At 56.4% G+C, this 11,018-nt stretch overlaps 1 protein-coding gene across 3 annotated transcripts in view; it reads left to right on the forward strand.

The window, feature by feature from the left end:
* Positions 1 to 130: 130 nt before the first annotated feature.
* Positions 131 to 11,018, forward strand: part of ADCY6 (adenylate cyclase 6) — a 49,916-nt gene continuing 39,028 nt past the window's right edge. For 2 of the 3 annotated variants that reach the window (XR_001512499.1, XM_006755482.2), the window contains exons 1-9: positions 132 to 167; positions 3,914 to 4,779; positions 8,388 to 8,537; positions 8,923 to 9,044; positions 9,137 to 9,248; positions 9,414 to 9,541; positions 10,057 to 10,215; positions 10,296 to 10,437; positions 10,553 to 10,681. Coding sequence is in view for 2 of the 3 variants with exons in the window: in XM_006755482.2 (XP_006755545.2) it covers positions 3,922 to 4,779; positions 8,388 to 8,537; positions 8,923 to 9,044; positions 9,137 to 9,248; positions 9,414 to 9,541; positions 10,057 to 10,215; positions 10,296 to 10,437; positions 10,553 to 10,681 (1,800 nt within the window). In the remaining variant the exon portion in view is untranslated. Of the gene's footprint in view, positions 168 to 3,913; positions 4,780 to 8,387; positions 8,538 to 8,922; positions 9,045 to 9,136; positions 9,249 to 9,413; positions 9,542 to 10,056; positions 10,216 to 10,295; positions 10,438 to 10,552; positions 10,682 to 11,018 lie in introns of all 3 variants that reach the window. The other variant, XM_015558588.1, reaches the window with a different exon arrangement.

The following is an 11,018-nucleotide window of genomic DNA, read 5'->3' on the forward strand; positions in this document are numbered from 1 at the left end:
AGTGTGTGCGGGGAGCCCGAGGCCGCTGGGGCGGCGGAAGGCAGTCGGGGAGGAGATGGGGGGCCCCAAGTTCGCGGCCCCGACTCCCTGCCGCACGCGTCCCTTCCTCCACCCGGAGCCCATTCCCGACCCGGGAAAGGCGTGCTCGGGGGAGGCGCCGTCCCGGGGGCTGTGGCAGTGGGCGAGCCTCCGAGTTTGGGTTAGAGAGTGACTGTTTCGGGGAAGGAAAGGCAGCCTGGGCGGAGGGAGGGATGCCTCGGTCTGCGAGTCTCCCTCTTCGCCCCCCAGACCTTGGCATGCCGGGGAGGGGTGGTGTCAGGGCCGCTGCACTGTGGGCCCGGGAGCCGACAGAAGAACCGGCTCCGGGGCCTGAGTGCAAAGCTAGAAGTGGATCAGGCGGCGGGACTCGCCCCACACACCAGAGGACCCTGCGAGGAGGGGCAGCCTGGAGGGCTGGTGTGCTCGGGGGTGGCGGTGGGAGCCTTCTGCAGTCTTCAGGGAGACCAAGGGCTGGGGAAGCAAGGAGTAGGTACTGTTGGACCTCCTACAGGGGAGGCTCCTCTGCATCTGGAAAGGCCTGGCATTGAGGCCCATGTCCCAGCATGGTGGGTGGTGCTGGCACTGGAGGGCCCTGCCTGGGCAGTGCCTTCTGCCATGAACTTTTCTGAAGTCATGTTAAGTCCCTTGGAGCCTCCTTTTGCCAAGGAGGGCAGGGGCAGAGGGCCCTGGAGAGAGGGTGGACAGGAAGTAGCCAGGAAGAAGGTTCGGGCAAAGCGGTGAACAGAGCCATCCTTGGGGCTGGGCCTTGGCCCACTTCAGACTTTGAGTCTCAGGTTGGCGGATCAAGGTTTGGGAGGGACTGGAGGTATGGGAGGCACTGGGCCTCTGCCTGCCAGGCTGAATGGACATGTGGGAGCCCGTGGTGCCTGGAGCAGCAGATCTGTAGCGTGAAGAGCCAGGGAGCCAGGGGAGGAGGACATTGTTGGCACAAGCTCAGGAGCCTGTCTCTGGGGAACAGGGAGGTGGTCTGCGGCTCATAGTGATGGGTTCCTGGACAGGGTGGATTGAGGGACCATATAGGGAAGTTTTGTGGCTTTGAACAGTGCCCTCCCCTGTTCCCTGCCATGCTAGCCTGACATGGGGTGAGTTCTCCAAGATGGGCAGTGCCTGGAGTGGAGCCCGGGGAGGGATGGTTGCAGTTGCTGGACAATTACAGAGCTCTGAAGCTATCCCCTAGTGGGAGTCAGAGTGTTCTTGGGAGGGTCATGTGTTCCCCTGGACAGTGTCTGCCCTTTCTTCTGGGGGTATGAGCCAGATGTTAGGATGTGCTTCCAGGGGGCTGGGAACATGGCCAGAAGCAGGTCCTTTGGGAACAGAGTTCTGGGCTAGTGGTGCTGGTGGGGAGAGTAACAGGTCAAGGGACTGGGGAAGGGGGAGGAGACTCAGGCAGAATATCATGGGGTGGTGTGGGAAACCTGCTCACTCTGGGCTCTGTCTCCAGCAGCTCTGGGGCCTGACAGCTGGGGACACAGGGACTGATAGAACCAGGCGTCTGACTGGCTGGGGAGATGGCTGTTCTTGCTCATGACTTCTCTGTCATTCCATCTCTTGAACACTGGGAGTTTGGGGTTCCAAGTGGCGTAGGGTGGGAGAAGAACTATTTATTGAGTGTGTGCTACGTGACAGGTACTGTTAGAGTCTTTCCTCACAACTTGTACTATTCCCATTGCACAGATGAAGAAACTGACCCAGGGAGATTAAGCAACTTGTCAAAGGTGGTGAAGATAGCAGATAATCACAATAAGGGTTGAAACCTGGTCTGTCTCCGAAGATCATGCTTCTAATGAAGTATTTTGAGGAGCCAGGCTTTGGTGACCTTTTGCAAGTAACATCCTGATCAAAAGTCTTGGGTTTCTGCCTGCCCCTCCATATGGTGCTGTTGGTGATGTTAAGGAGTCTGCAGGGTGCGCTGCTCTGTGAGATATAGGAGAAGGGATGCAAGAACACTTGGCTGAGGGTGAACCAGCGGTGGGGGTTTCCTCTGTGCAGAGAGATCCCAGTTTGCATTCTGCTTTGTGGGTCCTTGGGTGTCTGATTGGAGCACAGCTTGTCTGGCTGGAGGGGTTGGTCCTGTGGCCACCTAGGGCCAGCCCTGGGTACTCTCCTCTTGTCCCCTAGTGAGTACAGATGTCATGCTGCTGGTGGCAGGTTTAAGTACAAGGAGCCCCTCAGGGTGCCCTGTGGGCATGGAGGAGTGTAGCACTGGTGGGGGCACAGGCATCCTGTATGACGGTGCTTTCATCCTCACCTCTGGAGCTGGGCTCAGCCAGGAGACACATCGAGGGCGTTGTCATGGAGTCCTCCCACCCAGGTTAAGACACTTCACGCCAGGAGACCTGAGCTCCGGGGCTGATTTGGTTACTTGTGATCTCTGTAACTTGGGCCAGCCATATACAGCTGCAGTGGAACTTAGAAGGTGGCCACAGGGCCAGCTTCATGGGGTTCTGGTGGAGATCAGGTGGAATTAAGCCCGTAAAAGGACCCTGGAAAGTTTAAAGCACAAAGAACGTGCACGGGCATATTACCCATCCACCCACCCATTCATCTACTCAATGAACGTCTATTTGGACCCTAGGGAGGTTGCAGACAAACAAATAAGAAAAGTATATGGAATGGCAGTTGCTGATAAGAGCTGCAGAGAAAAATAAAGCATAAAGCTAGGAAGAGAGATAGGGGCTCCAGGAAAGGGGGTTGCTATTTTAATAGAGTGGTCAGAGAAAACGCATGATAAGGGAACACTGGCGCTGTGACCTGAGGAGCTCTTGTGGGAACAGCAAGCAGCAAGGTCCCAGGCTGGCCTGTGCATCGTGTATCGGGGACCGGCAAAGAGGACTGGAGTGCTGTGAGAGAGATGACGAATCATAATATTATCATTATTATTTCACGTCAGCCGCTCCATACCAAAGCCTTTGAGCTTTCTATCTTTCTAACATACATTTTATTGAGTCCCTTCCATGAGCCAAGTTTCGTACTTGGTGCTGGGGATAAAACACTGAGCAAAATAGATACAATCTATGTATAGTCAGAGGGACACACGTTAAACAAAGGATGATTTAATTATAACTGTGGTAAGTACCATGGAGGAAATGTACAGAGGGTAAACAGGGAACCAAACTTAGCTGGGACATCTTTCCTGAGGAAGTTCCATGTAAACCGTGACCTGGGGGAGAAGCTGGATTCAGCTTGGCGAAGTGTGCCTAGTGTGTGAGTGTGTGTCTGAGTGCGATGGGGAAGGATGTGGAAAGATTCCCTTTTGTACAGAGGTCACCGACTGGCAGCTCCCAGGCCGAATCCATTCTGTGGACTTGATTTATTTGGCTTGCAGCACTGAAAAATGTGACTTACTTGCCAGTGTTGAAAAATCAGAAGATTTCTCATTGAAATCTATATATTAGTTTTCAGCTTCTGTTGAAAAATCAGAACAGGCTCCAGTGGGACGCCAGGGGCCACAATGTACTGGTGTGGGCTGGTGCTTGTCCCCGTGCTCAGGGCGTGCACCCTCCTGAACCAGGGTAGCTTTGCTTATTGACACAGGCACTGGAGTTTCTAATCACCAGGAAATTTGTGCCTTTTTAGGGAAGAGGTGAATGTTGAAATGTACTGCTTGGGAATCAGATGGATTTGGGTTAGAATCTTAGTTCTCACACTTATGTGGCAAGTTCCCTCACCTCCCTCTGTCTCCATTTGTTCCCTCACCTGTTGAGTGGGGATACCATGGTCTTCCTCAGAGTCCTTTTGTGAGGATGATGTGTCTGAAGCACTGAACTTGGCAATGGGAAGTGCTCAGTTAATAATAGCTACTAGTGGTGGCAGGCTGTGATGGTGATATTAATACTGTCTCATTCTTCTCCTCCCTGCAGCATGTCATGGTTTAGTGGCCTTCTGGTGCCCAAAGTGGATGAACGGAAAACAGCCTGGGGTGAACGCAATGGGCAGAAGCGCCCTCGTCACAGGACTCGGACCAGTGGCTTCTGCGCACCCCGCTACATGAGCTGCCTCCGGGATGCACAGCCACCCAGCCCCACCCCTGAAGCCCCTCCTCAGTGCCCCTGGCAGGAGGAGGCCTTCATCCGGAGGGGGGGCCCTAGCAAGGGCACTGAGTTGGGGCTGCGGGCCGTGGCCCTGGGCTTTGAGGACCCTGAGACAACAGTGGCGGTTGGGGTGGCTGAGGTGGCACCCGATGTAGCACCCAGGAGCAGGCGATCCTGCTGGCGCCGGCTGGTGCAGGTGTTCCAGTCCAAGCAGTTCCGCTCAGCCAAGCTGGAGCGCCTGTACCAGCGGTACTTCTTCCAGATGAACCAGAGCAGCCTCACGCTGCTGATGGCGGTGCTCGTGCTGCTCACCGCTGTGCTGCTGGCCTTCCATGCTGCGCCCGCCCGCCCTCAGCCTGCCTACGTGGCCCTGCTGGCCTGCGCGGCCGTCCTCTTTGTGGTGCTCATGGTGGTGTGCAACCAACACAGCTTCCGCCAGGACTCCATGTGGGTAGTGAGCTACGTGGTGCTGGGCATCCTGGCGGCTGTGCAGGTTGGGGGCGCCTTGGCAGCCAACCCCCACAGCCCGTCTGCGGGCCTCTGGTGCCCCGTGTTCTTTGTCTACATCACCTACACGCTCCTACCCATCCGCATGCGGGCAGCTGTCTTCAGTGGCCTGGGCCTCTCCATCTTGCATTTGATCTTGGCCTGGCAACTCAACCGTGGTGATGCCTTCCTCTGGAAGCAGGTGGGTGGTCAGGAAGACAGGTATGGGGGCACCAGGCTAGGAATGAGAAGGGGTCTGGTAATTGGGGTGGGTGAGTCCTGGGTGGCTATGGGGTGCGGGGATGTCTGGCTCTGTCTGGGAAGAGGGGCAGGTGATGGGAGGTCAAGTTTCAAGGATTGGCCTCCCTTTGGGATCTGGGGCAGAGGACACTCTGAGAGGAGGGCGTACCCAAGCCTGTGCTCTCACTGTGGGCCACAGTCTACAGCTCTTGGGCTTGAGGCCCTTGAAATAGTGTGGTGTAGCCATAGTGACATAAGGTAAGGCTGGAGGTGGAGTTGTTTCAGGCCCAGAGGTCAGTGTAGGCGACCATCCAGGCATTGACATGTCTGGCTCCAAGTTGACACCTGAGACTCAGGCCCTGGTGCCATCTCTGAAATGTAGCTCTCGGTGGGGATCTGGAGGAATTGGGCAGGTTTTAGATGGAGTTAGCGAGGGAGGAGTTGCCTGTCTCCCGGGCCAAGGCTGTCTCTGAGAGGACAGGCAAGGTGAAGGGTGGGTCCGTATCTCCTGGGCTGGGAGTGGTTTGAATGGGGTTGGACTGCAGAAGAGAGGTGTTAGGGTCTGAGCTCATCCCGCCCTCTCCTTTCCCACTGGGCACCAAGGGTCTGGCAGCGCTGCCTTCAGGTTTTCCAGTCCAAGCAGTTCTGCTCAGCCAAGCTGGAGCGCCTGTACCAGCGGTACTTCTGTGCTGGCTGCTGCCTCCGAGTTGAGTGGAGGATGAGGTGGGCTTGACATGGTGTTGAGTGAGAAATGAAGGCTTGGCTGCAGGAGGACCTGGCCATCCAATGGGCTGTGTTCTTTGTAAGATCCTAGACGACTAGCCTTGCCTCTCCCAGCCTTGGTTTCCCAGTCTATAAAACAGGGATAAAAATAGTGTCTGCCTCATGATGTTGCTTTAGGGCCCCACCCTCTCCCAGAGTGAATCTGACAGCATGGCAGGGCAGCTCAGCCTTCTCCTGTGGGGCATGGAGGTGTGGGGACGCTGCAGGTGCTGGTACCCAGTGAAGGGGCATCCACGAAGTCCCTGTTAGAGAGACGTGAACTTGTGGAGTCGGCCATCTCATGCCGTCCGCTTGACCAGAGAGTAGACCAGGCTGTCTGGCCAGGTGATCCTTCAGGGGCTGCTATGGGCACAGCCACTCCCCCAGCCCCCCCTCCACCGCCAGCACACCTCATGATCCTGCTATTGGCACCCTGATTTAGAGGCTGCTGTCCTCTGTGCTCAAGGTTGGAGGGAGCCAGCCCCGGGGCTTGTGGCCTGTAGCCCACCCTAGCCCCACCCACAAAGAGGAAGTTGCCTGGGGCTCCCAGGGTGAGAAGCTGGGTGCTCTGGCCTGATGCCCTTCCCAGCCTAGCCTGTGCTCCCAGAACAGAATGTACCTTTTTAAAAGTAACTTTATAGCCCTTTTGTTTGTGGAGCATGTGCCTGCAGGGCACTGTCAGGCCTCTTAAAGGGCCAGGGTCCTTGTGCCCCTGCTAGCCCCCTACTTCCCTCCAGGATAGCTATCAAACCGGGCTTTGGACTTGGACTGCCTTCTGGGGGAGGAGGAGCTTGGAGGTGGTGCCTCCCTTCCCCTCCCACCCATTTCTGGGTGGGTGGGTGTCTCTTTGCCCTCAGCTGGCATGGTGCCCAGAGCCAGGCCCAGAGCCTGACTGGGGAGGCACAGTCCCGTGGAGGCCAGGACTATGCCAGCCTCCCGCCTCCCCAGGGGCACCTGGCTGCAACCTCACCCCGTGGGGCCCAGCAAGCACACTCTTGGGAGGCGTGGGGAAAGTCGCCCCTGCCCATGTGCGAGTCCCAGGGCTGGGGTTTCCACACCTCCTCTCTGAGCTGAGGGCCATTCCCTGCACCCAGCTGGCATATGGTTCTGGATAGGGTGGGGATGTGGCCTCCTTTCTAGGCTCCTTGGGAAACCCTTTCCCAGATCCAGCCTCGCTCATGCTCACAGGAAGAAGTCTTTAGTCTCTGACCCACTCACTCAGACACACTGCGAGTTTCACCCAGTTAACTCCGCCCCACTTGGAGTCTCCTGCAGTGCCCTGGCATCCATTTTTTTCTCACAGTTTGATAGGGGTCTGTGTACAGATCTATTTCAGTCTCTCGTCCCCCTTCCCCTTCCCTCTATCATGACTCACATTTTCCTCTTGGGCTCCTGGGGCCAGGAAGGGAAGTTGCTTGGTTTGTGCCCCCCCTTTACTTCTCCCCCACTGGGGGCTATTCTTAGAAACCCCTGAGGGAGATAGTGTGCCCCCCTCTTCACCCCTGCTGCTGGGAGGGGGGCCTTGTCATCTGGACTGGGGAGGGAGACCAGGAGGCCAATGGTAGAGGGTCAGAGCTGGAAATGGCTCTCGGGCTAGCCAGACCCTCCTCCTTCTGACCCAAGAAAAGTGAAACTGCGGTCCCAGAGATTAAGTGACCTGCCCAGTTTGCAAGACTAGGTCTGGTTGTGGGCAGAGCCCAGAACTCCTGGCTTCCAGTTGGTGCTACCAGCCAGCTCTGGGGTGGAGCCACGAATGCCAGGTTAACCCCTGAGTTTCCAGAAGCACTGAGACCAGCTTCCTTCAGACTTGCTCTCCAGTCAGTGCTGCTCATGCTGATTGAGGGCTGAGCATCCTGAGATCAGGGTCCTAGGTTGTGGGGCCAAATGTTGGGGGTGTCTGGGCGTGGTGGCGCCCCATCCCAGTTGGGAAGGGTTTTTTATGTCTGTAGAATCAATGGCTCCCAAGCCTGGACTCTGAGGCTGGGCCTTAAGAGCTTGGGTAAATGGGGTGAGTAGGAACCTCGGACACCTGGGATGCACTGTACAGTAGGGTTAGGACAGAAGCTTTGGAGTCCGGCTGCCCTGGACTCTAGTCCCACACCAGTCACTACCAGCTGTGTGATCTTAGGCAAGTTACTTACCTTCTCTGGGCCTCAGTCCCTCGCCTTTAAAATGAGGTAGTGTTACTTTATAGAGTTGTAAGAAATACATATGTTAATGTATAGAAGACACATATATAGAATCTAGGCACATTGTAGTTAGCAAACAAATTAGCTCCTGTAACAATAACAGTAATTTTTATTATGTCAGGGCCAGGAGGGACCGTGGAGATCTTCCTATTCTCCCTCTCTAGGTTCTATATGAGCACACAGAGGCCCAGAGAGAGGAGAGGATCGTCCTGGGCACTCACTGAGGATGTAGGGCTCAGTCTCCTGGGCATTGTCCTGCAAGGAGAAACAGGTGCAGAAGCAGCAGCATTTGTCTTTTGTTGAGGATGTTTGTGGGGTAGGAGATCATAGTGTGCTGGGCTCAGTCCCGGGACCTACCTGTCCCAGTTTGTGCTTCTACTCCCAGGAGCTGTGTAAAGTTCTCATTTCTAGCCATGCAGTGATCCAGGAAGGGACCTGGACTCCTATTGGGGGTGGTGGTGTGCGGGGGTAGTAGGGCAGATGTTTCCCAGGGGTGGGGACAGTTTAGGGACAGATGGCACAGGATCCCTGCCTTCCTCTCCAGAGGAGTTCATCTATAGAATCTAGTCACACCTGTGCATGGGCAGGGTGGTCACCAAGCTCCTGTTCCCTCCTGCAGCTCGGTGCCAACATGCTGCTGTTCCTCTGCACCAACGTCATTGGCATCTGCACACACTACCCGGCTGAGGTGTCTCAGCGACAGGCCTTTCAGGAGACTCGTGGCTACATCCAAGCCCGGTTGCACCTGCAGCATGAGAACCGGCAGCAGGTGGGACTGCTCCCTGAGGTGCCTTCCCCCGCCTCCTCCCGCATAACTTGCAGGTTGGACCTGCTGCCCCATACAACTCTGTGGAATAAGTGAATGGTTCTCTGATTGTGTGTCACAGAGACCCTATGACCCTGGGGTTTCTGTCCTGAGGGTGGAAGGGGGCACAGGAGCACGTCTGAGGTGTGGTTGAATGTGGGGTGGTCAGAGAGGGCTGGGGCGGCCATCTGCTGAGGGCTGTAGTGGAGGAGGGTCAGGCTACCATCCAGAGGAGAAGCTCGGGTCTACAGAGAAGTCTGGGAGGGCTCAGGGAATGTGGTGGAACCAGGAGGGATTTAAAAAGCGAGGCCCAGAAAATAGTGGTGTCCTGTCAAAACTACTGGTCTAGGAGCGGCTACTGCTATCAGTGTTGCCCCAGCATGTTGCCATGGAGATGAAAGAAGACATTAACACAAAGAAAGAAGACATGATGTTCCATAAGATCTACATCCAGAAGCATGACAACGTCAGGTAGGGTGGGGTGGAAGGATGCAGGAAAAGTGGGGGATCTGGGAGTCTTTGAGGGTCATGTGGCACCTGCTATCTTCCCCCATCGCCCACAGCATCCTGTTTGCGGACATCGAAGGTTTCACCAGCCTGGCATCCCAGTGCACTGCACAGGAGCTGGTCATGACCCTGAATGAGCTGTTTGCGCGGTTTGACAAGCTGGCTGCGGTGAGGGTGCTGGGGCTTGGGGGCAGGGTGGACTGGTGGGAGCACAGCCTGGCTGGCAGCAGCCTGAGGGCGTGGGGGCAGATAGAGACTGCAGTGAGGGCGATGGGCCTGAGGCGGGGTGGGCAAGAGAGTAAGGTGACTCTCCCCCAATTCCAATCTCCTTAGGAAAATCACTGCCTGAGGATCAAGATCTTAGGGGACTGTTACTACTGTGTGTCGGGATTGCCAGAGGCCCGGACAGACCATGCCCACTGCTGTGTGGAGATGGGGGTAGACATGATCGAGGCCATCTCGTAAGCAGCACCCCTCCCAGGCTTCCTGGAACTGAAGGTGCCCCAGACTGCTCCTACCCTTCAATAGGCTCTCAGGGCTTTTCCTTAGTTTTGGCCAGTTTCTCTGTCTTTGAGATCCATCACTGGGGAGGAAATGGATCTTTCTTCAGCCCCTGTCAAGGCCCCTGAGTACCTGAGACTCCAGTCAGTGAGGGTGGGGTAGCGGGACCCAGGGGGAGGTGTCAAGGGCTGGAGAGAATGCCAGCTGGACAGGCCCGTGGGGAGAACAGTGATTCCTCCTCTCCGAGCTCAGTTCCACAGATGCTGCTGGACCCCTGCTGGCGAACCCAGTTCTCAAACATTTGTCCTTGAGCCCCATGCAGTTCTCTGCCCACAACCAGCCAAGGCTGTGCTCCTGTGCCCTGCAGCAGGCCTGTCCGTGCCCGCCCGGCTCTGAGGGGAGCGGAAGGCCCGGGCTCTGGGATGGGAGTAGGGAAGACAATGCCAGGAGCTAAGCCAGAGCCACCTCCTCCCAGGCTGGTGCGTGAGGTGACAGGTGTGAACGTGAACATGCGCGTGGGCATCCACAGCGGGCGCGTGCACTGCGGTGTCCTCGGCCTGCGGAAATGGCAGTTCGATGTGTGGTCCAATGACGTGACTCTGGCCAACCACATGGAGGCGGGGGGCCGGGCCGGGTGAGTGTGGGGTCCAGGGGGTGAGGATGGGAGCAAGGTGGGAGAGAACGCCCAGGTCTCACCCTCCCATGCCCACACAGCCGCATCCACATCACTCGGGCCACGCTGCAGTACCTGAACGGGGACTACGAGGTGGAGCCAGGCCATGGCGGTGAGCGCAACGCATACCTCAAGGAGCAGCACATTGAGACCTTCCTCATCCTGGGCACCAGCCAGAAACGGGTCAGGCCAGGGTGGGTCAGGGGAGGGTCAGGCGGGGAGAAGGACAAATGGGAGGTGCAGGCAGAGGCCTTCTCTGGGCCCCTTTCCTGAGCCTGTGCCCATGCTGCCCATATAGAAAGAGGAGAAGGCCATGCTGGCCAAGCTGCAGCGGACACGGGCCAACTCCATGGAAGGGCTGATGCCACGCTGGGTGCCCGACCGAGCCTTCTCCCGGACCAAGGACTCTAAGGCTTTTCGCCAGATGGTGAGGACCCACAGCACCAGGACCTAGGCCTCGCTTTCTTTTTAAAATTTTCATTTTCTTTATTGATTAAGGTATTACATATGTGTCCTTATCCCCCCATTACCTCCCCTCACCCCAATCATGCCCTCACCCACGTGGTGTCTGTGTCCATTGGTGATGCTGATATGCATGCATACAGATCCTTTGGTTGATCTCTCCCCTTTACCCCACCCTTCCCTGCCTTTCCGCTGAGGTTTGATGGTCTGAAAGATGCTTCTCTGTCTCTGGATCTGTTTTTGTTCATCAGCTTATGTTGTTCATTATATTCCACAAGTGAGTGAGGTCATGTGATATTTAT

Source organism: Myotis davidii, unplaced genomic scaffold, assembly GCF_000327345.1.
Source record: "Myotis davidii unplaced genomic scaffold, ASM32734v1 scaffold290, whole genome shotgun sequence".
Lineage (NCBI taxonomy): Eukaryota > Metazoa > Chordata > Mammalia > Chiroptera > Vespertilionidae > Myotis > Myotis davidii.